The sequence below is a fragment of the Vidua chalybeata genome, chromosome 26 (assembly GCF_026979565.1).
Source record: "Vidua chalybeata isolate OUT-0048 chromosome 26, bVidCha1 merged haplotype, whole genome shotgun sequence".
Classification (NCBI taxonomy): Eukaryota; Metazoa; Chordata; class Aves; order Passeriformes; family Viduidae; genus Vidua; species Vidua chalybeata.
In genome coordinates this window covers 3,756,874-3,782,496 of record NC_071555.1, presented here as the reverse complement: position 1 = coordinate 3,782,496, position 25,623 = coordinate 3,756,874, and the positions used below count along the sequence as shown (strand labels likewise).

Genomic DNA, 25,623 nt, shown 5'->3' with positions numbered 1-25,623 from the left:
CCCTGGGTTCCTCAGGAGTGTCTCACTCTGTGTGCCCCCAACACAGCCAAACTCCAGCTGGGCCAGGGACAAAGCTGCAGCTCCTGCCAAGGACCTTTGCTGCTGCTGCTGCTGCTTCCCTCCAGGCTGTCTCCTCCTGCTGCATTCCTGTATTCTGGTTGAGCCTGAGACAATACAAAGCAACACTCTCCATTTTCAGAAGGCTTCAAACTGGTTTTATTATAGCCTGCACGCTTTTTATACATTCTTACAGAACTCATAAGTTTGCACTTTACTCATTGGTCACCAAAGTGCTGATTGGAATAGGCAGCTGCAGGTTTCTCTTATTTATCCTTCTTTCTTGCTTGGTTTCTGTGTCAACGACCTTGGTAGGAAATTCTTTCAGGGGTAAACATGGATCCTCTTCTCAAACTCCTCTCTGGCTCCCAGAACTCACTGTAAAACCTCTCCCACAGCCCTGCTCCTCTGCACCTTCAGATCATGCAGAGCAGTCAGGGGTGTGGGATAGAGACACAGAGGATTTGTGTTTGCCCAGCTCTGGCTGGACTTTTTAATTATTAACTTAATTCTTGCAATTATTTTTAATTGCAGCAATCTGTTGAAGTATCCAGAACAAATAACCTGGGGATATGTTACTGTGAATTTTCTTCTCTGTTATAGCCAGGCAACTTCCATTGTTAAAATGGCCATTGCTAAAGAGCCCAGCATTTATCAGACATATATAAAACTGAATATATATATTCATATATAAAAATATATAACTAATTATATATAATAAAAATGTAAAATATGAATTATATATTATAAAATAGATAATATCATATATTATAAATATAAAATATATTAAATGCATATAGATAGATATATATATAAAGCTGAATAAATACGTATTTTAAAACTCCATGGCCTGTGCTTTTGAAGCACATGACCTGAATACACAAAACATTCCAAAATTATATATTATAAATATATAATATATTATATGTTATAAATATATAAATCATCTGAAAAAAATATATAAAAAGCTGAATAAATACATATTTTAAAACTCCATGGCCTGTCTAACACTTGACCTGAGAACACAAAACATTCCAAAATTATATATTATAAATATATAATATATTATATGTTATAAATATATAAATCATCTGAAAAAATATAGAAAAAGCTGAATAAATACATATTTTAAAATTCCATGGCCTGTCTAACACTTGCCCTGAGAACGCAAAACATTCCAAAGTCCTGCAGACTAAACTATTGAGGGAGAGCCTGTGGGACTAAGCCTGGGACTAAGGCAGGTTAAGCCTGGGCAGAGCTGCTGCTCTGAGGAGGCTCCTTGGGCTTTTTGTTAGGGCAGGAAATGCTGTGTGAATTCAGGCTACACCAGGGTGACCTTTGGCTCGGGGACCCGCCTGTCCATCCAGCCCAGTGAGTGCTCAGCTTTCCTGTGGCTCCTCTGTCCAAAATCCTTCCCTGTCCCCTGGGGCACCCTGTGGGCTCTGCTCTTGTGTGAATGGCAGAGCAGATTGGAAGGAGAGCAGAGAAGCTTCTTCATTTATTGCTGCTGAGGTGAGCCCTCAGCAGAGCTTCTGAGATGGTGGGAATTCACAGAAGCTCCCCCTTGCACAAGGAGCTGCACTGAAACAAGGGTTCAGCAGCGGATTTTCCCTTCTTCTGGGGACCAGCAGTGCCTGTTCAGTCTGACAGCTGTGCAAGGGCTTTGTCCAAAGGCATTTGCAGGGCTGACAGGGACATTTTGTGATCTAGTCGGTCCAAAATGATGCTGTGCAGAGAAAGCCTCCCTTTCCCTGTGGGAAGGGAGCTGTGCTTTCAGTGGGATCCCATAGTCAGCCAGTGTCTTGGGAAACTGGGGTGAAATCTTAAATGCAGTTTCTCTGTGGGTTGGAAAATTTCCTGGATACTTCATGCTTTGAATCTGTGCAAGGGACTGGACAAACCCAGAGGGAACACAATATGCTTTCCTTGCTTTGAGAATTTACCTTGCTTTTCTTTGGGGTTTATTTTTTCTTTAAATCCTGCAATGATTTTAGGTAATTATTTGATGAGAGGAATGCTGTGGTGCAATGACTGCTCTAGAAAGGCTTGAAAGACTGCCTGGCTTCTCTTTCCTTCCTCTGAACATCCCAGAGTGCAGAGCAGCTGATGCAGAAGTAAAAGCTGGATTAGGCACTGAAACCCCCACAGCCCCCTCTGTCCATTAAGCAAGTTCTGCATTTTGGGCTCTGTGTTCAGTGCCTGGCTCGCACAGCCTGTATTTGTGGATGTGTGGCTGCTGGCCTCCAGGCTGGTTTTTGTTGGCTCCTGTCTCACTGTGTGAATGATGGCTACAAAGTCACCTTTGGAAAAGGGACAAAGCTGCTGGTGAAACCAAGTAAGGAACAGGTTTATTTGTGTTTCCCTCCTTGATGGTGGGTGTGGGTTTGAACAGCAGGAGGGCTTTGAGCCCCATGGCTTGGGAAGCCAAGGAATCAGCCGGGTGAAATGCACCATCCTGACTGAAATTCCTCTAGTCCTTCTTGGGCTGTCTGCTTCTGGTGTGTGGTGGCAGCTGGAGACAACCCTCGGGGCTCTCCAAGGGGCTCTGCTGGCACAGGGGGAAATCTCAGCTGGGGCTCTGTGTGACCACTGCAAAAGTGTCCCCTGTGTCCCCTGGGACTGTCCTTGGCAGCCTCACCAAAGGCTGCCCTGCCACTGCTGCCTGGGGCACCACTGTGTGGATTTTTTGTTTCTTTTTTTCTGCTAAGGTTGGCGTTACACGTGTGAGATGCTATTTCTTGTTTGGACTTAGGTGTTTATTCGTTCTTACCTATATTGTAGTCTCACAAATTGTGAGTTTTATAGTACTTCTCTCTAACAAGTTAAAAATGGAGTTTTATCCCTCTTTCTTCAAGGTCTTTAAAAGATAAACTCTCTAATTAAGAAATGTCATCTAAATGATTTTTATTTTTAACTTCATAACTGACTAGTTGTGTCTTGTAACATGCGGTCCCTGCTGTGGTGCCTTTTGTTCTGGGATCCCCATGGGATCAGGTCCTCTCTTGGAGCTGGGACAAAGCCACTGTGAGACCTTGTGTCTCCTGCCAAAACCAGAGTTTAGCCCTCGAGGGCAGTGCAGAGATGTGCAAGGCAATAATGTGGGTGTCAATGTTGGGAAGCCTTTCTGTCAGCACAGAGAGCCCTGTGTCCCCTCTGTGGCCATGGAAAAGCTGTGAGCTGCTGGGGGAGGAGGGCTCTGGGCAGAAAATTCTCTTTGGCCAGGGGCAGAGCTCAGACACAGAAATCTGTCAGATGATGAGCAGTGCTTGTGCCCTGAGCAGCCCTGGCTGCTCCTGCAGGGCTCCAGGCCCTTGTGGGCAGCTCAGGGTGAGCCTGGGCTGTGGGGCAGGATGGCACAGCTCAGCAATTGCTGCTTTCCCTTCCTTTCACTGCTTCCTCCAGCCTCTGCTGGAGAGCCAATGTCCCTCTCTTCTGGCTCTTTGCTCTCTGCTGGTGCCTCTGGGCTTTTGCTAAAGCTGGCCCTGGCTGTGGCATTTGCAGGGCCAGGCCTGGGCAGACTCAGCTTTGGGGCTGGCAGCAGAGTTTCTGTGAAAGGCACTGACTAGGCCCAGCTTAAGTGTCCCGGGGGCTGAAACACGGGCGAGGAAGAGGGACCTGGGCACCCCTGGCATTGGGGGTGACTCTTTCTCATCTGCCCATGTGGGCACGGGCTTGGGATTCCATCTTCATGGATTTCTTGGTTGATTTTACAATCTGAGAGCTCAGAGCAATGAGACAGGAAGGACTTTGCTCTGTGGGGGCAGAGGCAGGTGACAAGAACACCCCTGGATCTCAGTGGGGAGCCTCGTGCTGTTTTCTGGGGGAGAAGGGGTGTGGGGGTTTGTCAGTGAGCGTGAATTGAGCATCCACTGGAAAATTGCCTCTGGGAATGGCACCAAACTGAAGGTGACACCTGCTAGGTGGAAATGCAGCTTGAAGGCGTGAGGAGAGCAAAGTGCCACCCCTCACCTGGAGAAAACCCCCTGGGTTTGTTGGAAAGGGCTGTGCCCAGGGATGGAGTTGGTGGCTGGGAGGGGTGAGGGACAGAGAGCACCAGGAAAGACATCCTGAGTGTGCAGGGTGTGCAGGAAGGCCCGAGAGAAATTCTCTCATTTGGGGCCAAGGTCCTTGTGCTGAGTGAGGAGCTGTGGTCATCACTGTGCATCCTCTCTGTGTGGGACAAAGATGCTGCCAGGGGTCACCTCTGCCAGGGCTGGAAGGGATGGCCAGCTGGGACTCTGCCAAAGAAATGCCCAGGCAGCAGAGCACAGCTCTCCTGGGAAGCAGCCCAGGAGGAGACTGACAGGGTTTTTGTTGAGAAGGCAAACACTGTGTGGGTTTGGTTATGGCAACAAGGTCACCTTTGGAGGTGGAACTCAGCTGAGAGTCAATCCCAGTAAGTTTGAAAGCTTATTCCTGCTTCACCCTGTGGAACAATTCTGCAGTCCCCAGTCAGTGAGAGGGAGGTGGAGGCAGATGGATTCAATCCGTGGGGAATTTTGCTGTTTTCTCTGGCTACAGAAGGGACCTGGCCTCAGCCAGGCCGTGAATTTCCGACTCCACTCGCCCCTGGCTGCCCCTGCTCTCTCCTTCACCCCAGCAGAGCTCTGAGCCCTCTTGCTCAGGGTGGGCAATTCCTGCAGAGCTCTGGCAATCAGGCTGGGATGCTGATGGCTCTGTCTGGCCCAGCCCAGGGAGCTGCTCCTTGGCCCCCCCAGAGGAAAGGATGAATGAACAATGCTCCTGTTGGCAGAACAATCCCAGCTGCCATCCCTGCTGCGGGAGCCATTCCCCAGAGCCTTCCTCCCCAGGCTGCAGGGATTCTTGGCTCCTGGAGGAGGAAGTGGCAGCAGAGCTGATGGTTTTTGTTGGGCTGTGAAGGACTGTGTGAGCTCAGGGAACTACAGACTGACCCTGGGGCCAGGGACACGCCTGCTTGTGCAGCCCAGTGAGTACAAGAGTTGCCCGGGGGGGAATTCCTGGGCCCTGCTGTCCCTGTCCTCCCTTCCCACCTCCCTGAGCACTTCCCTGGGGCTGACAGGAGCGGGCATCCCCGGGGCAGGAGCAGAATCTGCTGCCTTGGCCCTTCCTGCCCAGCCTGCTCTCCTCTTCCTCAGCCAGGGGATCTGGCTTTGGGCTGCACGAAGTGTGCCCAGCTCCAGGGGCACCCACGGCTCACTGAGCCGAATTGAAACCCCCCACACCCAGAGCTGGGGGTGCCCAGGAGGTCCCTGCACAGGAGCAGGTCCCCCTGGTTGTGGGAAAGCCTTGCCAAGGCTGGGACTTGTCTCTCATGGCTGCTCCAAATTTGGAAAGGCAAAGGGAACTGCTGCTTCTCAGACAGCAGCTGGGGAACAGATGGTGCCTGGTGCAGGGAATGGAGCCTGTTGTGTCAGGGAGCTTTGCTGGTGCCTGCATTTTGCAGGTGCTTTGTGCTTGACATCAGGTGCAGGGCTGGCAAAGGAGTTTTTGCAATGGAATGTGTCAGGGTGTGAATGTGGCTGCCAGAGTCATTTTTGGCAAGGGGACGGTGCTTTCAGTCCTGCCAGGTGAGCGAGCCCTTGTCCTGGGCAGTGGAATTGCTTCATTTCTCTCTTGCCCTTGGTTGTTTGGAGGGGCACAGCTTTGGGAAGCACAATGTTTGCAGCCCTGCCATGGCCCTGGTGTCCCCTGGATTTGGGGTTCCCACGGGGCCCCTGCCCTCTGCTCTGTTCCAGCATCCAGAGCCTTTCTTCAAGGGACTCTGGTGCCTGGGAACATTTCCAGCAGGAGGATTTGCTCTTTAGACAATGAGCTGGGGGCATGGCAATGCCACGCTGACAGTGCCTGGGCCCAAAGGAGCTTTAGGAGAGAGAGACAGATGGAGAAACTTGTGCTCAGAGCCTGTGTGTGCCTGTGCAGGGGACAGCTCTGGGACTGTGTCACGGGCTCTGCTCTGTGGCAGCAGCTCCAGCTGCCCTTGGGCTCAGGGCTCCAGTGCCCTCTGGCCAAGGCAGGGGCTCAGGGCCCGAGTGCTGCAATCTCTCTCCCCCAGCAATTCTGTCCTGGGGCTGGGCTGGGCTGGGCAATGCCAGGAATGGCCCAGCAGGAATGGAGAGCCGGGCTTTCCCTGCTGGAGCACCTCTGGCACTGCAAAGATGCCTCCTGCAGCTGCAGATCTGGGCTGCTGGGAAGGTGCCCTGTGCCAGGGACCCTGATCCAGGCTGCCTCCAGGGGGTTCTTCCCTTCCCTTTGCCATGGCAGGGTGAGCAGCCTTTGGGGCAGGGATCCCAAACTGCTCCCTGCTAACTGAGGGGGAGCTTCTTCCCACCTCTGACATCTTTGGTGAGCACAGTCCAGTGCTGTTAGCCCCAGGGACTGAGCAGAGAAATGGGGTTTGGGCCAAGAGAGGCCAGAGGAGATCTCTGGAAATCTGTGTGGGTGCTCAGATCCTCTTGCAGGGGCAGCTCCAGGGCTGAGAGGATCCCAGCCCTGCAGCAGCCCCTGAGGGGCTGGATGGAGAGGCCCATTTTGTAATGAGCTGTCACACTGTGTGACCTCTTTAGGCTGGGGAAAAGTGACCTGGGGGAGTGGAACCAGACTTCTCGTTGCCCCAGGTGAGTTGTCTCCCCTCTTAGGAGAGACAAGGTGGGCTTGACATAATGTTGAGCTCCAGCTACACCAAGAGCAGTGCAGTAGTTCTGGGGAGAAATTTGGGCTGGTTTTAGTGTTCTGAGGAAAGTGAGACTTTGTGCTTAACCTGTGTGTACTGTAAATGTGTTCATGCTGGGGAAATGAGGTATTGGAGAAATGACAATAAGTGAATTGCGAAAGCAGGGATGTGTAAGACTAAAGAAGATTAAGAAGATTTCTGAGATTTGGGATGCTGAACCCAAAACTTCAGTCCACTCAAAAACAGGGTTAATGTTTTCAAAGGAGGAGCAAAATGCAGTTCAGGCTGTTGCAGGAGCACTAGCAGAGATCTCTGAGTTACTGCTGGGAGCTGTGGAACTGGAGCCACAACCCAGAGAGCAGAAACGGGAGTGACATGAGCTGTGGATCCTTCCTATTCGTTGTGGGGATTGGGAGGATGTGTTTGGACACTCCCTGCTGAATTACACGGTTTAGGGGAGAACATGGCACTGCTGGGGTATGGGTTGGACTTAATGTTCTTGGAGGGCTTTTCCAATCTGAAAAATTCCATGTTGCTAAGATGCCAAGTATGAATCATTACAACATTAAGTGCAGCCTGCAAAGGAGGGTGGACATTGCAAGAGAAGAGAGCAGAAAGATGACACAGCCAGGTGGGACTCTACAGCAACAGTCAGGAGGCTCCAAACACAGCCTGGAGGTTGTGTGTGCACACAGGGATGGGCAGGTGCTGCTGCTGCTGCATGGAGAGAGAGGACAGAATATACAGATGATGAATTAACCAGGCAGAGGAATGGGGCTGAAGGAAATGCCTTTTTGTGCTGAGGTGATAGAGGTTCACCAGTAATGGTGAACATTACTGGATCACCAACCAGTAATGTTAGTGAGCATGTGTGGACCTGCTGGAGGGTGGAGTGGCTCTGCAGAGGGATCTGGACTGGCTGGATAGATGAGCCGAGTCCAACAAGGTGAGGTTTAACAAGGCCAAGTGCTGGGTCCTGCACTTTGGCCACAACAACCCCTGCAGTGCTGGGGACAGAGTGGCTGGACAGCAGCCAGGCACTCTGGGGGCACTGATGGACAGCAGGCTGGACATGAGCCAGCAGTGTGCCCAGGTGGCCAAGAAGGCCAATGGCTCCTGGCCTGGATCAGGAATGGTGTGGCCAGCAGGAGCAGAGCAGTGATTCTTCCCCTATGCTGGGCACTGGTTGGGCAGCACCTCGAGTGCTGTGTCCAGTTCTGGGCCCCCAGTTTAGGAAGGACATGGAGGGGCTGGAGCGTGTCCAGAGAAGGCTGGTGAGGGGTCTGGAACACAAGTCCTGTGAGGAACAGTGGAGGGACTTGTGTTTGTTTAGCCTGGAGAAGAGGAGGCTCAGGGGAGACCTCATCACTCTCTAAAACTCCCTGACAGGAGGGTGCAGCCAGGTGGGGGTCAGGCTCTGCTCCCAGGTGACCACTGACAGAAAGAGAGGACACAGCCTTAAGCTGCACCAGGAGAAGTTTAGGTTGGACATCAAAAGAAAATTCTTCACAGAAAGAGAGATTGGGCACTGGAATTGTCTGCCCAGGGAGGGGTGGAGTCACTGTCCCTGGAGGGTTTAACAAAGCCTGGACGGGCACCCAGTGCCAGGGTTTAGTCCATGAGGAGGTGTTGGGTCGTAGGTTGGACTTGATGATCTCAAAGGTCTTTTCCAACCTAATTTATTCAGTGATTCTGTGAGCTGCTTCCAATACAACCTTGCCCTGCCATGTTCTCCAGCCTTCACCCAGCACACACCCATCCCAGGGCACCATTTTGCAAAGGGCTGTGTCACAGTGCAATTCTGGCAGTTACGGCAAGCTTACCTTTGGAGCTGGAACCAAACTCCTGGTTTCTCCAGGTATGTCTGAATTCAGGTAGAATTCAGGTAGAAGGTAGATTCAGGTAGAAGTTCTTCTTTCAGCTCACAAGTTATTTTGCCTATTTTGCCACTCCCCAATATTTTAGCAACAGGACTGTGAATTTTCAGATGGTATTAAGAGCAAGTGATTTCCATGGCTGCAAGTATATTTTCCTCTCCCTGCTCCTGAGAATGAACATAGCAGAGGTTTTACATGTGCAAGAGGATTTGTCTTGGAAATTCAACAGGAACTGGGCTCCTACATCAATCTCCTCAAGCAGAGGAGAAGCAAAGTGAAATGGTGAAAGCCAGCAAAATGCAGAGGGGTGAAACTGGTTTCATAAAGCTGTATCAGGTAAAAAGGACTTTTCCTTTATGTGGATAGAAATAGTTGGAGATAACCAGACTCACAATTATATGTGGACACCAAAAAATGCACATATTGGGGCAGTGCTGTGGAGATCCATGAGCTGTAACCATGCGGGTGGGTTTCTGTTTATAAACAGAATATTAAAAAATATAATTCTATAAACACAAGGCAGTCAGGGAGCTCAGGGATGACACCAAGTTCATGTCACAGTCAGCTTGTGTTGATTTACCTTGCCCTGCAACATGCAGGTGAAGCTTGGAGCACATTAGAAGTGAGGATCTGGAACTGGTGGAGAACAGCGTGAGCAGCCTTAAAACTGAGGGTGGGAGAAATATTTGGAGAGAGGGGAAATAGGGCAAGAAGCAAAATTAATTACTGAATGGCTTTGGTGGAAGGATGGAAATGTGACCCTTGCCACAAAATATTTTTTCTGAAGAAAAAAGGATGAATAGGAAAGTGTGCTTTGACTGTTGCTGCCACAAATGTATGAAAAAAATCCCCCCAAAATCCTACACCTCTTCTCTTGTTTGAAACCCTTTGTAAAAGGGAAAGTAACACTTGCCAAGATATCAATATTTGTGGTAAATGCATCAAATTTTCCAAATTTCTTTAAAATATATTTAGGATTGTTTAATATCTAAATTGAGTCAGTTTACACCTGAAAAGTAATGTTTCCATTTCTTAAAATAGTAGTGATTCTTAAGATAATTTCAACATTATTTTATTATGAAAGTTAAAAAACAACAACATAGGGAAAGAATTCCTTCTGGAAACCTCTTAGAAAATAATTTTATTTTAAATGACCCCCCTGACCCTCTTCAAAAACACCTGAGAGAAATGAGAATCTCAAGTTTATATGGAGCCATCAGCAAGCTAAAGGAGCTATAAATCAGAGCTCTGAGTTCATGTAGGTATCTCCAGATTTACCATTATGGTAAATTTACCATAGATTTACCATTATTTACCATATCTGTGTGGAGCTGCTCCAGATCTTGCTCTGGTCACACTGGAAGAACATTCCTAACACATCCTGAAACCTCAGGGTTCAGTGGCAGAATGAGCAATGATCTCCCTGCCCCAAAGAAATTGCACACCAAAAAGAGCTTTCTACTCAAAAACTAAATGGCAGCTTGGTTCTGGAATCACTCTGGACTAATTCAGATGGCAAATCCAAGAGAATGGGTTGATGGAGGTTTCACTGCACCATCAATCCCTAGGGACTGATTTACTGCAGTAACAGTAAATAAATTAATTTTTGAGAGAGGAATCTGACTGGCAGAATAAATAAATGAGGAACAAGATGGAGAATAGAAGTTGTGGTGCAGGTGGCTTTCTGGAAACAATGGGACAAGTATGATTGAGGGGAATATTAAGGAGAGTGTATTTGGGAGTGCAAAATGCAAAATACCACATGAAAAGAAAGTCAGTAGTTGGAAGATCCCAGGAAAATGGATCTGTCTGTTCATAGAGAAAAACAGGATTTCTTTTGGTGGATTATTTAATTGCTGAAGGCTCCATTCAATGCTGCTCTGGATATTGTAGAGGCCTGTGCTATTGTGTCGCTCTGGATATAATTACAAATTCACATTTGGATCTGGGACGAGACTTCTGGTTTTGCCAGGTACATTTACCCTTATGTTTGTACTAATTTGCAAGTTGGTTACTACACACCAAGATCTGGGGAATGGCAGCTGCCAAGGGCATTGTAGCCCACCTCAAGCAGTGGCATTTAGCTCAGGGCAGCTGTCCAAGCTGGCAGGCTCAGGCTCCCAGTGCTCCTCCTCTGATCGCCCTCCTGGGATCAGCTGAGACCAAGCCTGGTTCTGCTCTTCTGCAAAGTCAGCCACGTGGATTTGTTCTCTCCTAAAGGGTCTATCCATGCCACTTGCATTGGCCTCAAGAAAACTCATGGATTATACAAGTCAGATGGAAGTGCATTGAGAAGCAAGGGTGTTTATAATATTTACACTGCTGGCCAAGAGCCAGCACCCACAGCCCAGAAAGCCAAATCCATCCTGGGCTGCATCCCCAGCAGCATTGCCCAGGAGACTGAGGGGTTGATTATCCCCCTCTGCTCTGCTCTGGTGAGACCCCACCTGCAGAGCTGTGCCCACCTCTGGGGTTCCAGGAAAGACAGGGACCTGCTGGATGGATTAACAGGAATGCCACAAAAATGCTCAGAGGGATGGAGCAGCTCTCTTGTGGGGACAGGCTGAGAGGGATGGGGTGGCCTAGCCTGGACAAAGCTCCAGAGAGAGACCTTATTTCAGCCTTTCAGAACTTAAAAGTATTTACAGACTTATAAGAAAGATGGATAACAAGTTTTGAAAGCAACCTGTAGTGACAGGACAGAGAGTAATGGTTTTAAGCCAAAAGAGGGTCGATTCAAACTGGAGTTAAAGAAGAATTTTTTTTTTTACTATGAGAGTGGTGAAACACCAGCACAGGTTGCCCAGAGAGGTGGTACATACCCCATTCATGGAAACATTCCAGGTCAGGCTGGATGGGACTCTGAGCAATTCTAGTTGAAGTTGTCCCTGGTCATTGCAGGAGAGTTGACTTCGGTGAGCTTTAAACTTCTCTCCAATCCAAACCACTCTGTGATTTAGAAAATACCCACTTAGGGTGATTATCACCATTTTAGCTGGTCTTTGTATCAGAATACCACTGAGGAGCATTGCACCACAACATTTTTAACATCAGTGTTGGAATGGGGAGTGACTGCTTTTAGCTGGGTTAGCTGATATGTGGACACTGTGTTATCCACAAATACTGCAAGGGCATTCTGCCTGTCACTGGGACTTGCAGCTTTGCTGAGCTGTTGCAGCTCCAGGGCCATTTGTGACACTCCAGGCACCACAGAGCTGAGAGACAGAGTGAGAATTCCCAAGAAATGGAGTTCTCAGACTGCCTGTGAGACCCAGACAGGGGCACAGTGTGCCACTGACACCTGTGAGGACACAGCTGCACCCAAGGCCAGCGGGGTCCTCACAAAAGTGTCCTGGGTCGTGTGAGTTATGGGGATGGAGAGGGAAAAACCTGACATTAGGAAAAAGAACCTTGTTGGTGATCAAGGCACGTGGGAAATGCATTTGTAGGGAATTCTCCAAGCCTGGCAGAAGGCTCACACAGTGTGCATCCGTGTGCAAACCTTGAGATAAGAAATGCTGGCTCAGAAATGCTGTGGAATAGGACAGACATTGCTGAGAGAGAAATGGAACCAGAAACAAGTTTCAAAGGATGGCCTTGCAAAAAAGGTTAGATACTTTGGGGAAATAGAACTAGGAAAGATGCATTGTAGTGGGACCCACGAGGGGTAATTTTAGAGGATTGGCTTTAAGGCATTTACAGCATGGGGTGGCAAAAGCTGATAGGCCAAGGAACACTTAGAGTGTGTTGTAATTAGGGAATAGTTGGCTTCTGATTGTGATGGGAGTGAATTATAACATCTGTATTGTCTCACCCTTCACATGAGACTGAAAAGGGAATAAAAGTTTTTAAAACACCTCTCAGTTTCCCCATTTCTGGGTCAGAAAAGGGATTAATCCAGTAGATAGTAAATACTGAGGAGAAAAGCTGGACTGAAAGGCTGTGGCCCCAACTGCAAGTCTCAGTGATCTGGAATTTTAGGTGATGTTACAGGTGGAAAAGCAGATCATTCCTTGTATTGCCCCAAAATATCTAACACCACACAACTGTTGCCAGTGAAGGAATGAGTAATTTTTAAATTTGATCCCTATGTTTCTGATCCTGATAATTTTCTAGTAGATTTATTTGGTACTTTGGTAGTGTCTTAAGTCAGCATGTTTCATCACTGTTCCCTGAAGTCACCCCTGCTCTGGTCTGCTGACCTGGCTGCCAGGATGCATGGCAAAAACCTGCCCACATTCTTGTAGAGGCTGGCACCAGTGTGCCAACCAGGGATACAACAAACCCACGTTTGGAACTGGGACCCAGCTTGTTGTTACCCCAAGTAAGCTTGAGTTTTCTGTTCCATATGAACACCAGGACTGGTACATCATTTATTTTTTGGGTGGATTGGGCCTTTTGCTCTGGTCCTTGAATTAAGAGCCAGACATGGTTACAGGATAAAAGGGTTTTTATCTCAGTATTTAATGGGGATCCTTAGGTGCAACAGTTCACCAGGGTGGAATACTCTGAAAAGCACACACACGGTAGATTGTGTACACAATTTTATAGACCCTGCCAATTAGCATGTCTGGCAAAGATTCCCCAATGAGAAGCTTAAATGAATGGTGTGACATTTCCCTATTCTAATGTATTCTCCCCAGATGAGCTTAATCTTGGTTTACAGAATGTGTTCTGGAGAGAACCTTGGTTTCCCAAGATAGTGTAGGGTTTTCCAGCTGTGAGGCCTTTGGGATGTTTGGTCTCCTGGCCTAACAGAATACCAGGACTCTGCTAAGCTATCAGGCTTAAAGAACTACAAGTATGCATGCTAAGAGTACTGAGAATACATAAAAGGTATACAAAAAGAAAAGGCAAAAAAAAATCATCATGGCATCAGATGGACCAGGGATTTCATGGAAGAATATTCCAACTTCTTTCCAGCTTCCCTTGGCAGAAGCCACTTGGGGTGGAGATGCTGCCATGGAGTGCCAGGAGGGCTTGGCTGTGGTGTGGCAGTGGTCACTGCAGGACAGAAGCTGGTGATGCCCACCCAGGTTTAATAGCCATGGCATGGTGGCTGGAGGTTCTTCTGACTAAGGGCACTGGGTGTTCTAAGCCTTAGCTTAAGAGAATATGTCATGATCTTTCTATTTTAAAATCCATAAGCATTGTATGATTCTAAGATTTTTTTCTTTCCCTGGAAACAAAATCTCTGCTATACAGAATAGAAAACTTGACCTGGCAATTGAAATTCAGTCTGATTTTGAAAGAAAAAGCATGGAAAAGCATTTTGGGAAAATGACAAAGGTTCTCAGGGGGATCATGAGCAGCCACTTGAAGTCTTTTTGTTTCCAGGAAATTGTCACACAGTTGGGTTAATCCATCTCAGTCACCTGCCAGAGAGTGGATTAGATAAGCAGAATTGCTCCTTCTGTCCCCCAAAAATATTTTCTTGACATTGTTGAAAGGAGCAGCAGAGGACATCACAGCAGTGTTCTCCTGAGGTTTAGGTGGTGCCTGAGTAGATCTGTACATGAACACACAGAGGGTATTGCTTCCCAATGAGAAAAAATTCAGAAAAAAATCATCTCATTTTTTTCTGAATGTGAACACATGCTAAAAGCCCAGGATTTGTCCTGGTTTGGTACTAGGGAAATATTCATTCCATTGAGCCCTTGATTTCTCCTCGCATGCTGGGTATCTTCCTTTATTAATTCACTGTTACTTTTGGTTCAGTGGGAAATCTTCCCCTTAAATGGTTTGTGAGAAGGTTTTGGTGGTTTGACTTCCCCAAGCATAATTACAGAGGGAAAAACAAACACATTTTTTGGAAGGAGACCAGAATCATGCCTGAACTCTGTCAGTGAAGCAGCATATTGATATTTGCAAACACTGAAAGTCTCCTCAGAGTTCTCTGCCCTTTGGATGACATGGGCTGATGCTGGACTAGGGCCTGCTTCTGCTACCTGGGTGTCTCCAGACAGAGTCTAGAAAGTCTAGGAAGGGTTCCAGTCCTAAATGTGTTCATCTGGTCTTGCTGCAGCCACCCCAGCATCCAGCTGGGAACAGAACAGATAAAGAACGTTTATTTCAGTGATAAGGAATATTTTGAGGCCCTTTCTAGACTTTCCCCATGGAAAGAAATTAAAATTTCTTCATCTGGGAGCTAGGCTGCCTTCAGTATTCCTACAATGTGACAGATTTCACAGAGCACCTCTGGCAGACCTTTTGGAACATGCACTGGAGGACAGACAGGAAACATCAAAAAGTGCTTCTTAACCCATTGGAGTTGCTCCTCTGGGGGCAAGATTGGCCTTCAGGAGTGGGCAGGGGGCACAGATGTTCCTGGAGTGGGGCACCAGCTCCAGCTTGACCCCAGCTGTGGAATATCATGTCTCAGGCTGAGGAGTGGTAAGAGCAGCAAAAATTCTGTCACACCAGTTGCAGTCTGACCAGAGATGCAGATGGTTTGCTTTGGAAGGAATGGAGAATGTGATCATTTTCTGCATGATACCAGCTGGGAATTAAACCAGTTCAGGATTTCTACTACAGCTTGTTTGGAAGGGGAAAAAGAAAGGGCCCAGGTCTCAGTGTGATGTTGGAACAGGGTTCAACTCCCTGAAATCAGCCTCTGGTTGGCTGTCTCTGTAGACTGGGCAGGAACAGCATTCCAACAGCTCCTGCTCTTCCACCTGGAAGACATCCTTCAGTAAAGATAAAATTGGGCAGCATGGAAAGCTCAGAGCATCATTATTTACTTCTCATTCTTTCCTGTAAATAGGGGTGATAAATATACAGCATCTCCAGCACAGGCACCAGCTCATCAAGACAGAATAACAGGTCACAGGGCTGTGGTTAGAGTAGCTGTTATTCACCAAAATTATCTCAAACCTTCATAGCAGTGGGCAAACAAACCAAGGAACTTACAGGAACTGAACTGCAGCACCAGAACAGAGGCAGCCACCACTCTGAGTGAGAACAGGAAACTAATATTTTGCAAAACTGCTGAAGCTTCCTGTAAAAAACAGACTTTATTGTTTTATGTGTTCAAGATCAAAGCATTGCACAGATTGAAAAGGAGAAAAACACCCTAATTTGGAGTGAGGCAGATATTTATCTCTTCAGAAAGAACAGTGCTGGTGATGAGAGAGAAGCTTGAGCAGCTTGACAAATTCCTCCTCTTCTCTTTCATCTCCATGTAGCTCATGGCAGTGGTCTATCCTGGCTCATCTGTATTTTATACAGGGATCTAACATCAAGCTTTTCCCAGCTCCTGCCTTCCTCTCCCTAACAAACAATCACTAACTGGGAGCAGGGGAGGTGGGGCAGTCCCAGCAGACATCAGGCTGTATTTCTGCATGGTTTACAAAGAGCCTCATCAGGGCCTTCAAAGCCAGGGCAAAGCTAGAATGGATGAATCACAATTCAGGAGATGGGTCAGAGAATGAACCCTTGGGCTTTGTGGATTTTTTCTTTTTTCTGAGATGGTACTAGCAGAGAAGTGTGGCTATTTCTCTGAGATAGCAACAGCTGGGAGCAGAACAGATGAAGAACATTTATTCCAGTGATAAAGAAGATTTTGAGACACTTTTCCCATGGGAAGAAATGAAAATTTCTTCATCTGGGAGCTAAGATGTCTTCAGTATTTCTACAATATTTATCAGTGAGGCATGTGAACAGGGAGAAGGCAAAGATTAAACTCAACTCTCAATCCTACACAGTAACACTTCATCAGTTTATAAATGTGAACTGCAGCTCTCATTGAAATCTGTGAAGGCCAATGGAAAATGCAGCCACAGGGCTGCTGAGAGCTCCAAACATGCATGGTGGCTACAGAATGTCTGAAATATTTCATTTAGTCATCATGAGAGCACTGCAGTGTCTGGAACATTTTACTGTGAGCCATGAGCAAGGATTTAGGAATTCATCTTCTCATAGAGCCAGATGAAATGTATGCTTAGAGGAGAAGTTTATAAAGCTAAATACACAAAAAAGGGTTTAACCACAGGCTGTGTTTCGATATGTGTGGAAAATCCCAGTATGACTGACTGGCTTAGCAGGGTTTGAAACAAGGAAAGAGTAAAGAGCTGTGAGCAGGGTTGGAGGAGAGCTGGCTGCTGGACTGGGCAGCAGCTCCCAGCTCCACTGTGGTCCTGTGGGAAATGGATTTGTAGGGAATTCTCCAAGCCTGGCAGAAGGCTCACACAGTGTGCATCTGTGTGCAAACCTTGAGATAAGAAATGCTGGCTCAGAAATGCTGTGGAATAGGACAGACATTGCTGAGAGGGAAATGGAACCAGAAACAAGTTTCAAAGGATGGCCTTGCAAAAAAGGTTAGATACTTTGGGGAAATAAAACTATGAGAGATGTATTGGAGTAGGACCTATGAGAGGTAATTTCAGATGATTGGCTTTAGAGCATTTACAGCATGGGGTGGCAAAAGCTGATAGGCCAAGGAACACTTAGAGTGTGTTGTAATTAGGGAATAGTTGGCTTCTGATTGTGATGAAGTGAATTATAACATCTGCAGTCTCACCCTTCACATGAGACTGAAAATGGAATAAAAGTTTAAAACACCTCTCAGTTTCCCCATCTCTGGGTCAGAAAAAGGCTTAATCTGACAAATGGTCCCACAAGACAGAGCAATGTTGCCCTGCTACCTCTGTTTTCTCTCTCCTTCCTCCTTAGTGGAAACAGGATTAAGGGTCAGTAGACTGGTGCAGAGAGATCTTAAATCAAGTGTCTTCTATCTGCAGCTTTTTGTGCCTCAAACTCCTGTCTGCAGGGTAAAATTTTGTAAAGAAATTTGGTACAAGAGGTGGAACATGATGAAACATTTGTTTGTTTCCCCCTTTTGTCCCTGAATGCAGCCCCGTGTTCCCACTTTGCAGTGGCTTTTTGAGCTCTCTGCTGTGGCAGCACCATCAGCAGACTGCTGGTAAATGTGGACACCTTGAAAGTTTAGTGGGTCATTCACTGCCCTCGGGACACAAGGAGGAAGTGGGATTTTTGCATTTGGTGAATTTGACCAAACATTTGGAGAAAAAGCAGAATGGGCCTGTGTTGTTTCAAGAATCACAAAAATCACAGAATAGTTTGGCTTGGGAGGGACCCAAAAGACCATGTTCCAGCCATGGGCAGGGACACCTGCTGCTGCCCAGGCTGCTCAGATGCTGTCTCCAGCCCTCACACATCTCTGGCTGCACCCAGCCATGGTGCCAGAGTCCAGCCAGTTGTCCCTGAGAGGAATGGCCAAGTCATGTATGGACACCAGGGTGTGGATGTCCACGAGCCTCTTCAGGTGCTCCAGGGATTCTGCCTGTGTCTCCCACACAACAGAAGTTAACAGAAGTAGCTTCTGCATCATCTGCTGTAGATGCTTTAGTTTTCTAAAAGTGTCCCGGCACAAGATCCCAATGACCAGGCAACTTCCCACTGGAATAATGGAGAAACCTGCATTTCCAAGTGGCTGTATGTAAGACTGAAGGAACTATGGATGTGTAATCTGACCTAAATCTTCTTTTCTCCACTTTGCAGAAGTTACTCCATCTCCCTCAGTCTACAGGCTAACCTCCAAAGATGACCAGGGTCTGGAAATGTGCCTTATCACAGATTACTCTCCTGAGAAGCTCACTCTGAACACGGCTGAGCAGCACACGTCTGCTGTTGTGGAGGTGGCAACCATGGAGAACAGCCAGGAGTCCAGCTACCTGTCCACCTACTGGGCCAAGAGAGATGAGCTGCACTGTGGTGCCAGCCACGAGGGCTTTGGAGAGCTGGAGGGCGAGGACCCTGAGAGTGGTAATGGCATTTCTGGGGCTGTGGGCAGGGTTGGGGGTGCTCTGGGTGCTGTTGGTGTGAGCAGGACTGGGCTGCAGCTCCCAGCCCTGCAGGCAGTGCTCCACTACAGTCCTGCAAGACAGAGAAATGTTGCCTCAGTCTTCTTGTCAGATTAATCCCTTTTCTGACCCAGACATGGGGCAACTGAGAGGTGTTTTAAAAGCTTTTATTCCATTTTCAGTCTCATGAGAAGGGTGAGACAATACAGATATTATAATTCAATCCAATAATTCAGAAGCCAACTATTCCCTAATTACAACACACTATAAGTGTTCCTTGGCCTATCAGCTTTTGCCACCCCATGCTGTAAATACCTTAAAGTCAATCATCTAAAATTACCCCTCGTGGGTCCTACTCCAATACATCTTTCATAGTTTTATTTCCCCAAAGTATCTAGTGTTATTTGCAAGGCCATCCTTTGAAACTTGTTTCTGGCTCCATTTCTCTCTCAGCAATGTCTGTTCTATTCAATGGCATTTCTGAGCCAGCATTTCTTATCTCAAGGTTTGCACACAGATGCACACTGTGTGAGCCTTCTGCCAGGCTTGGAGAATTCCCTACAAATCCATTTCCTACATTTCCCCCTCTCTCTTGAACAGAATAAACTTTTTTGATGGTTTTGTTTATTGTCTCTCCTTCCTCCTTGGTGGAAACAGGATTAAGGGTCAGTAGACTGGTACAGTCATAGCAGAACACACTGTGGGGGGATAGAAAGCTTGAAATTCCTTTATCCAAAGGGACACTGAAGTTTAATTAGATCATGTTTTATGCTTGCCCTGAGAAAAGGAGAAAAGAATGTTTGTGGGAGGGTTTGTTGGCCAGAAATCCTAATTTAATCCTTCTAAGCAGAGATATCTTCATAAACCTCTGAATAAGTAAATTATTGTTATTAATCAAATTTATTGTCACTCTCTGCAGGTGCCAGCGCTGTCTGTGTCACAGGGCTGTCCCTACACTTCAGGACAGGTATGTAACACAGCATTTTAGGAGAAAAGTTTGCCCTGACTAATGTAAATGTCTTCCCAAGTTTTTGCTGCTTGCAGAATTCTTTTTGAGGCAGCAAAAAGACAGAAAACTTCCAAAAGGGCTTCCACAGGCTTTAAACATCAAGGCTGAAAGGTGTGGTGTTAATGCAGCCTTCCTGATGCAAGCTGACAGTTTTCTGCAGTGCCCACATGCTCTTGCTCTGACTCAGCAGCGAGCTGCTGCCCACCCCCAGGTACTGCTGTGAGTCAGCACTGCTGCACTTCAGCCTGCAGAGGAGTTGGGTTATTTGGGGTGCACAAACACCTAATGGAACAGCAGCTAAGCAGGTGGTTTCTGTGCTCAGGGATCACTGCAGCTGGGGTGTGTGGATGCAACAGTCTGGTCAGAGAGAGAAAGCCAGATAAACTTTCCCAGGAATTGTTCTGGGGAGTTTTGAGAAGGCTGAAAGAATTAAAACAATCTTGCAGCCGGTGTTTTGAACAGTTGTTTTGTCAGAAGGTGTTTACCAATATGTGTCTTCTTAATTAGCAATGGTGTGAAGGGAGGTTGATTAAATGACCAAGCAGGTCCACCTGTATCCAGCTGTCCACCGTATACATCTTTTATACAGTGTATAAAAGAATGGGTTTCTAATGAAGAATGTATAAAAGAATGGATTTCTAATAAAACTCAATTCAGCCTTCTGATGAGACCCAGAGTCTGTGTTGCCTCACCCCATTCCTGACTCCACGCTGACAGGGGTGCACCTCAGCCAGCTCTGCCCCAGCTCTCTGGGGAGGGGTCAGGGCAGGGCTGCAGTGCAGGGATCTGCTGCTCTGCCACTTGAAAGAGCAGAGCCTGTGCCTGCCCTGCTCAGAGCAGCTGTGCTCTTGCAAATCTTTCCAAAACACCAGTTCAGGAAAATACTCAGCAGCAAACACGATCAGCCTTTCAGCTCTCTGAAAGGTTCTCAATATTAAACATGCAGTGAGTTTTTGCTGACAGCTCCCTCCTTCTCCATGATAGATCAATGTATTTTCAAATGCTAATTGCTTTGTAACTTCAGATTAATATAAAATTCAAATAAACTTATGTTCTATGATTAAAATCAAAATTGCTTTCCCCCTGCCCATCTTCAAAAACATTTAGGAGAGAGGAAGGAGGGCTGCCTCCAGCATCCTGGGTTCACAGCACACAGTATGTAAAAGCAGTCAGGGGGCTGGCAGACTGGCATACTGGATAATTAAGTGGTTATTGAGTGGAAGAAATTAAAGTCTCTGAGTCCTACTCCCTATCTCATTTCCTGCCTTACCAGCTGATTCCATGACACAATGGAGCAAATTTGCTAAAAAGGGCTTTGCAGTCTGAATGGGGCACGAGGATGTCTCAGTGCTCTTGTGACTCTCATTTTCTGTTTTTTTCCAGATGAACACTTGAACACAATGTCTTTGTCACAGCTGGGCCTCAAAATCGTTCTAATGAAAGCAATCATTTTTAATGTGCTGATGACGATGCTTATGTGGAAGAAAAAAAAGGTGAGGATGCTTGGGGGGGGTCTGAAAACATCTCGATTGGTTCTTCAGCTATGAATGCTCCTTCTCTCTGGAACAGCTGTTTATGCAGCCTATCCAGACCTCTTTTGTCTGCCAACAGTAAAACCCCTCCAGACCTCTTTTGTCTGCCAACAGTAAAATCCCTCCTTTCCTCTGGCCATACCATTTTCACCCACCTCTCAAGTGCTCTTCCTGGTCCATAAGAAAATTTTTTCCTTTCATGACATTTCACCCTTCTACATCCCTTCCCTTGCCTGCATTCATCCATCAGATTTCTCCCCTCACCTGTCTCCAGCTGGGAAAGTTTGATGGTTATTGACTTTAATATCAATCCTAATATATTCACTTATGCCCAGTGTCTGTTTCTTCTCTTTCTCTTCCCTGGACACTTCAGCTCTACAATTGTGCAGCTGTAACCCAAATAATGATTTAGCACACCTTTGTTTTTGTTGCAGGACTGAGAGTAACCAGGTGGTGCAGTCCAAACCCATCTGCTTTGAGAGATCATCGTGAGCAAGAGGGAGCTCAGGGATTATTCTTTGTGCAAGGGACATCCCTTGCTGCTCTTACACACCACACCAGCCATTATAGTCTAAATTGCTTTATTTGCATTGCTATAAAACTCCTCAAAATGAAACATTTCCAGCATTCTGCCCTCCAGATGTCTGGGCCATTTACCATACAGTGTCTCTTTTGCATGAAGCAGACTTTGCTATAATTATACATTGCCAAGTTGTTACTTGCATTAAAATGACAACTTCTGCCTGGAGCAGTGCTGTGTGTTAAAAACTGCCAGCTAAATATCATCTGAATGGGAATTTTTCCTATTTTGGTAGCTTTAGGGTATTCATATCTCTTAGGGTGCACCCCCAGAAACCTTTTCAGGTGCAAATGAAACACTTTGAAAAGCAAAGGGAGTCTGACTCAAGATGCACTGTCCTGCCACCCTTTGCTAGATTAGAGCAAGATATCCCATTTTTTCCCTAAAGGATGAGCTGCATGTCTCCCAGAAGTCCCAAATTCAGTGAAATTCTCACTTCAATATCACATAAAATAAATATAAAAAAAAAAATTTAAGTCTATCTGACCATAACACCTTCTTAATTTAAACCAGTTTAAGATTTGGTTTTGTGTTTAGTAAAAATACAAACCACTTTTGTTCTTTTTGTTTACTTCTAACAACCTGAGATCTCCCAAGTTCTTTTTTGTAACAATTGCATAAAAATGTACTGAAATATTTACCTGTCCATGTGTGCCCACCTTGGAAAAGTGCTTGCCTGTGGCATCTGCATGCTGCTAATTCATGAACTGTGCTGCCACCCCCAAGATGTCTTGGCATTTCTTTAGGCTGTTATTAAACAATTCTTACAAAAAATGGGAAACCTGTTTGTCTCTTGTATTTGTTGTTTGAGGCATTGCTTCACCCTTTCAGCTGAGCTTTGGGGTGCAGGGGGGAGGGGTTGGATCCACCATGGAGGGAGGGAACAAAGTCCTGCAGGACATCTGTGCTGTGTGAGGAGAGTAGGGAGAGAGAAGGGAGAGCCCCTCTGCCCCAAGGACAGACTGTGCTGGGTGGAGACAACAAAAACATGGCTTGGCCACACTCAGGGGACTGGCCACGGGCTCCTGGAGGCAGATTGCTGCTGCTGTGGGTACACAGGACCCTGCGGTGTGCTGTCCCCAAGCCCCCCACTCCTGAGTGTGACAGCAGCACAGGGCACCTGCTTTGCAGTGCTGACACCAATGGATCCCCTTTGCCTCCAGGTTCTGTCTGTCCCTGGCAAGTCTGGAAGGGAAATGTTCTCCCTTTGTGACATCAATTTCTCTAACATCTTCTGATGCCCCAGTGATGCCTTTCTGGGACAACCTAAAAACAGAGGCCAGACAAAATTAAGGGAATAAAAAGTGATTATATTTATTGAAGGGCCTTCAGGTACATTTTGGGCAAAACAAAAGCCTCCCCCAGGTGCTACACCCAAAAATGGACCACAGGTCACAGGTTTTCATACTTATATAAGTTTGGTCCAATTGCATATTGGGGGTTAATCTTCTAATTACAGCTTCAGGTAATGAAGTCATTTACCCCCAGTTTGTTCCCCACAAGTCACTTTTGTTTACATTTTTTGGGGCCTGAGGCAGTGAGGTGTCCTTGATTGCCAGGCCTGGAGAGGAATTGTTGTGTCTGACCAGAATGGGAAAGCAGCAGCTCCCACTGTATTTGGAGTTTAGAGTTATACACTAAAGAACTGCAGGATTACAAATAGATGAAAAATATACAAAAGCTAAAATCCTAAGGTAAGACAACACAAAGCAACACTCTTCATTTTCAGAAGGCTTCAAACTGGTTTTATTATAGCCTGCATGCTTTTTATATATTCTTACAGAACTTGTAATTTTGCACTTTACTCATTGGTCAAGAAAGACAAACTAAGTGCTGATTGGAATAGGCAGCTGCAGGTTTCTCTTATTTATCCCTCTTTCTTTCTTGGTTTCTGTGTCAACAACCTTGGTAGGAAATTCTTTCAGGGGTAAACATGGATCTTCTTATCCAGCTTCTCTGTGGCTCACAGAAGTTGCTGTAAAACCTCTTCCACACTGAGGCATCACCGGAGGTTCCTCTGTGGGGGTGAAATGAGAAGTGTGCTCTGACAGAAACCCGCTCTCCCTGCAAAGCTTGAACCTTGCCCGTACCTCCCAGCAGTTCCCAGAGTGGCAGGAAAAGCCTCTCTGGACCACTGGGGGTGGCTGTCCCTCACCCAGCTGGGCACACCCTGCACAAGGAGCTGGTTTTGGAAAGGGTCACAATTCAAACACTTTCAGGCAAAAGCCCTGCTGCTTCCTGCAGGAGGGCCATGCCAGGATCTGACCCCACTCTGCTGGGCAGCAACATGACACAGCCTCCCTGGGCTCCTGCCTTGGTCCCCTGCAGGTGCCAGGGCAGGTGACCTGTCACAGGGTGACAGAGCTACTGACCCCTCCTGACAAAGAGCAACTTTAAACCTTCCCTGTCTATTGCCCTGATTATTTTACAGTACACATGTTCAGGGACTTGTTCTTGTCTCTCCCTTGACTCAAGCATCATTCTCATCTCTCCAGCTGGAGGAAGTCCATGGTTGATTAAGTGCTGGATTCAGGCAGCTCTTGGAGCCTACATTCCACTCATGATGAAATCTGCTGTGTCACTGGGAAACAGCCTGAAGAAGCTGCCTAAAGTGTATTTGAACTATAAAGCAAGTCATAAGTCATTGCATTTCACAGATTTCCAACTGATTAACCTCATTCCAGAAACTTTCAGGGATGTGAAAGAAAACTTCCCATACTCATTTACCTTTAGCATCACTTTTTAAAATTAATAACCATCATAATTTTTTATGTTGCACTTCAAACTCACTCCCAGATGAAAGGGCAAGAGTTAAGGACTGTGCTGCTTCTGTTTTCACACCTGAGTCTTTCCTCTTCCAGGTTAAACTGACCCCAGGGGCAGGATTTGCCGAGTGGGAGATGAGTTAAATGTTTTGACTAAAATGGCTCCTGGCATGTGACCTGCAAAGCGCTGAATTTGCAAGGTCTGCTTCAAAGACTTTCAGATATCAGGCTGCCAATCTCCCACCACCACAATGTGCCCCCCTTTCCCTGCATTTTCTTGTTTATTTCGAGATACAAAAACCACAGAGCAAAGCAAAGCCAGGAAATAACACAGCAGGACAGGAGGTGGGAAGGGGCTCGTGGCCCAGCTGGGGCAGGAAGAGGCCACAGCACAAGTTCCATGACGCCACAATCGAGATCTGGGTCACCACTGATGCTTGTCTACACCTGCCCACAAAAACCACTTCCTCTGGAAAGTGCAGCACAAAGGGGGCAGGGGTGGCACGTGGCAGGAGGGGGAGAGGCTGTGGAAAAGAACAGCAGACGTTAGACCACAAGCCAAAGGGGAATGAGGTTAAGGTGTCCTCCCCTCCCAACCCTCACCACAGGCTGCACTTGGGGAGTTGTTTTGGGTACAGCAGGAAGGATTGAGCTATGTATAGAAGTGGGCAGGGAAAGGAGGGCAGAAATGCATTATAAACTGTGGTGGGGATGATGCCTCAGGTTTGAGCTTTTCTATTTTTCAGGTTCTGTGCTGCTTTAGTGGGTGGGTCTGGGCTTCATATGAGGGGATGGTGAGCTCTGCACAGAGTAGGGAGACAAAACAATTCCTTCTCCAGTTGGGGACCAAGGACAAATGATCCAAATCTCAGGCCCAAGAGCACAAACAGCATGGGCTGAAGAGAGAAAAACAAGCAGGATGGGACTGCATGGGCTGGAGCTGGAATTGGACAATGAACTCCAATGTGCAAATGGAGCAGAGCTTATAAAAGTGTGAGACCCTGTGACCTGTGGGGCATTTTGTGACCATTTTGGGTTCACCTGGGGTGTAGCCCTGGCTGGGCTCTGGTGCTGCCCAAGGTGGATCCATTGAGGCCTCCTAATAAATCCCTACTTTATTCTTTAGCTCCTCCAGTCTCTGTTCTAGGGCAGCCTTCACAAGGCAGCAGGGAGAGCTCCTAGAATTGTGTCAGATTTCTGAATTTGCTGATAGGTCTCTTCACAATTTTTACAGATTGAAAAATCCTTCCATTTCTCCTGACCCAGATGAGAAGGAAGATTGAAGGAACAGGCCAGGGTCCTCTCACACTGTCAGGGAAGGAGGTTTTGC

The 25,623-nt window shown here is 46.9% G+C and overlaps 1 protein-coding gene across 1 annotated transcript in view; it reads left to right on the top strand.

Moving 5' to 3' along the window:
- Positions 1-22,300, top strand: part of LOC128800286 (M1-specific T cell receptor alpha chain-like) — a 226,754-nt gene extending 204,454 nt beyond the window's left edge. The window contains exons 4-7 of the mRNA XM_053965404.1: positions 18,106-18,369; positions 19,327-19,374; positions 20,800-20,909; positions 21,383-22,300. Of these exons, the coding sequence (XP_053821379.1) occupies positions 18,106-18,369; positions 19,327-19,374; positions 20,800-20,909; positions 21,383-21,388 (428 nt within the window). The 3' untranslated portion in view covers positions 21,389-22,300. The remainder of the gene's footprint in view (positions 1-18,105; positions 18,370-19,326; positions 19,375-20,799; positions 20,910-21,382) is intronic.
- The last annotated feature ends 3,323 nt before the right edge of the window (positions 22,301-25,623 follow it).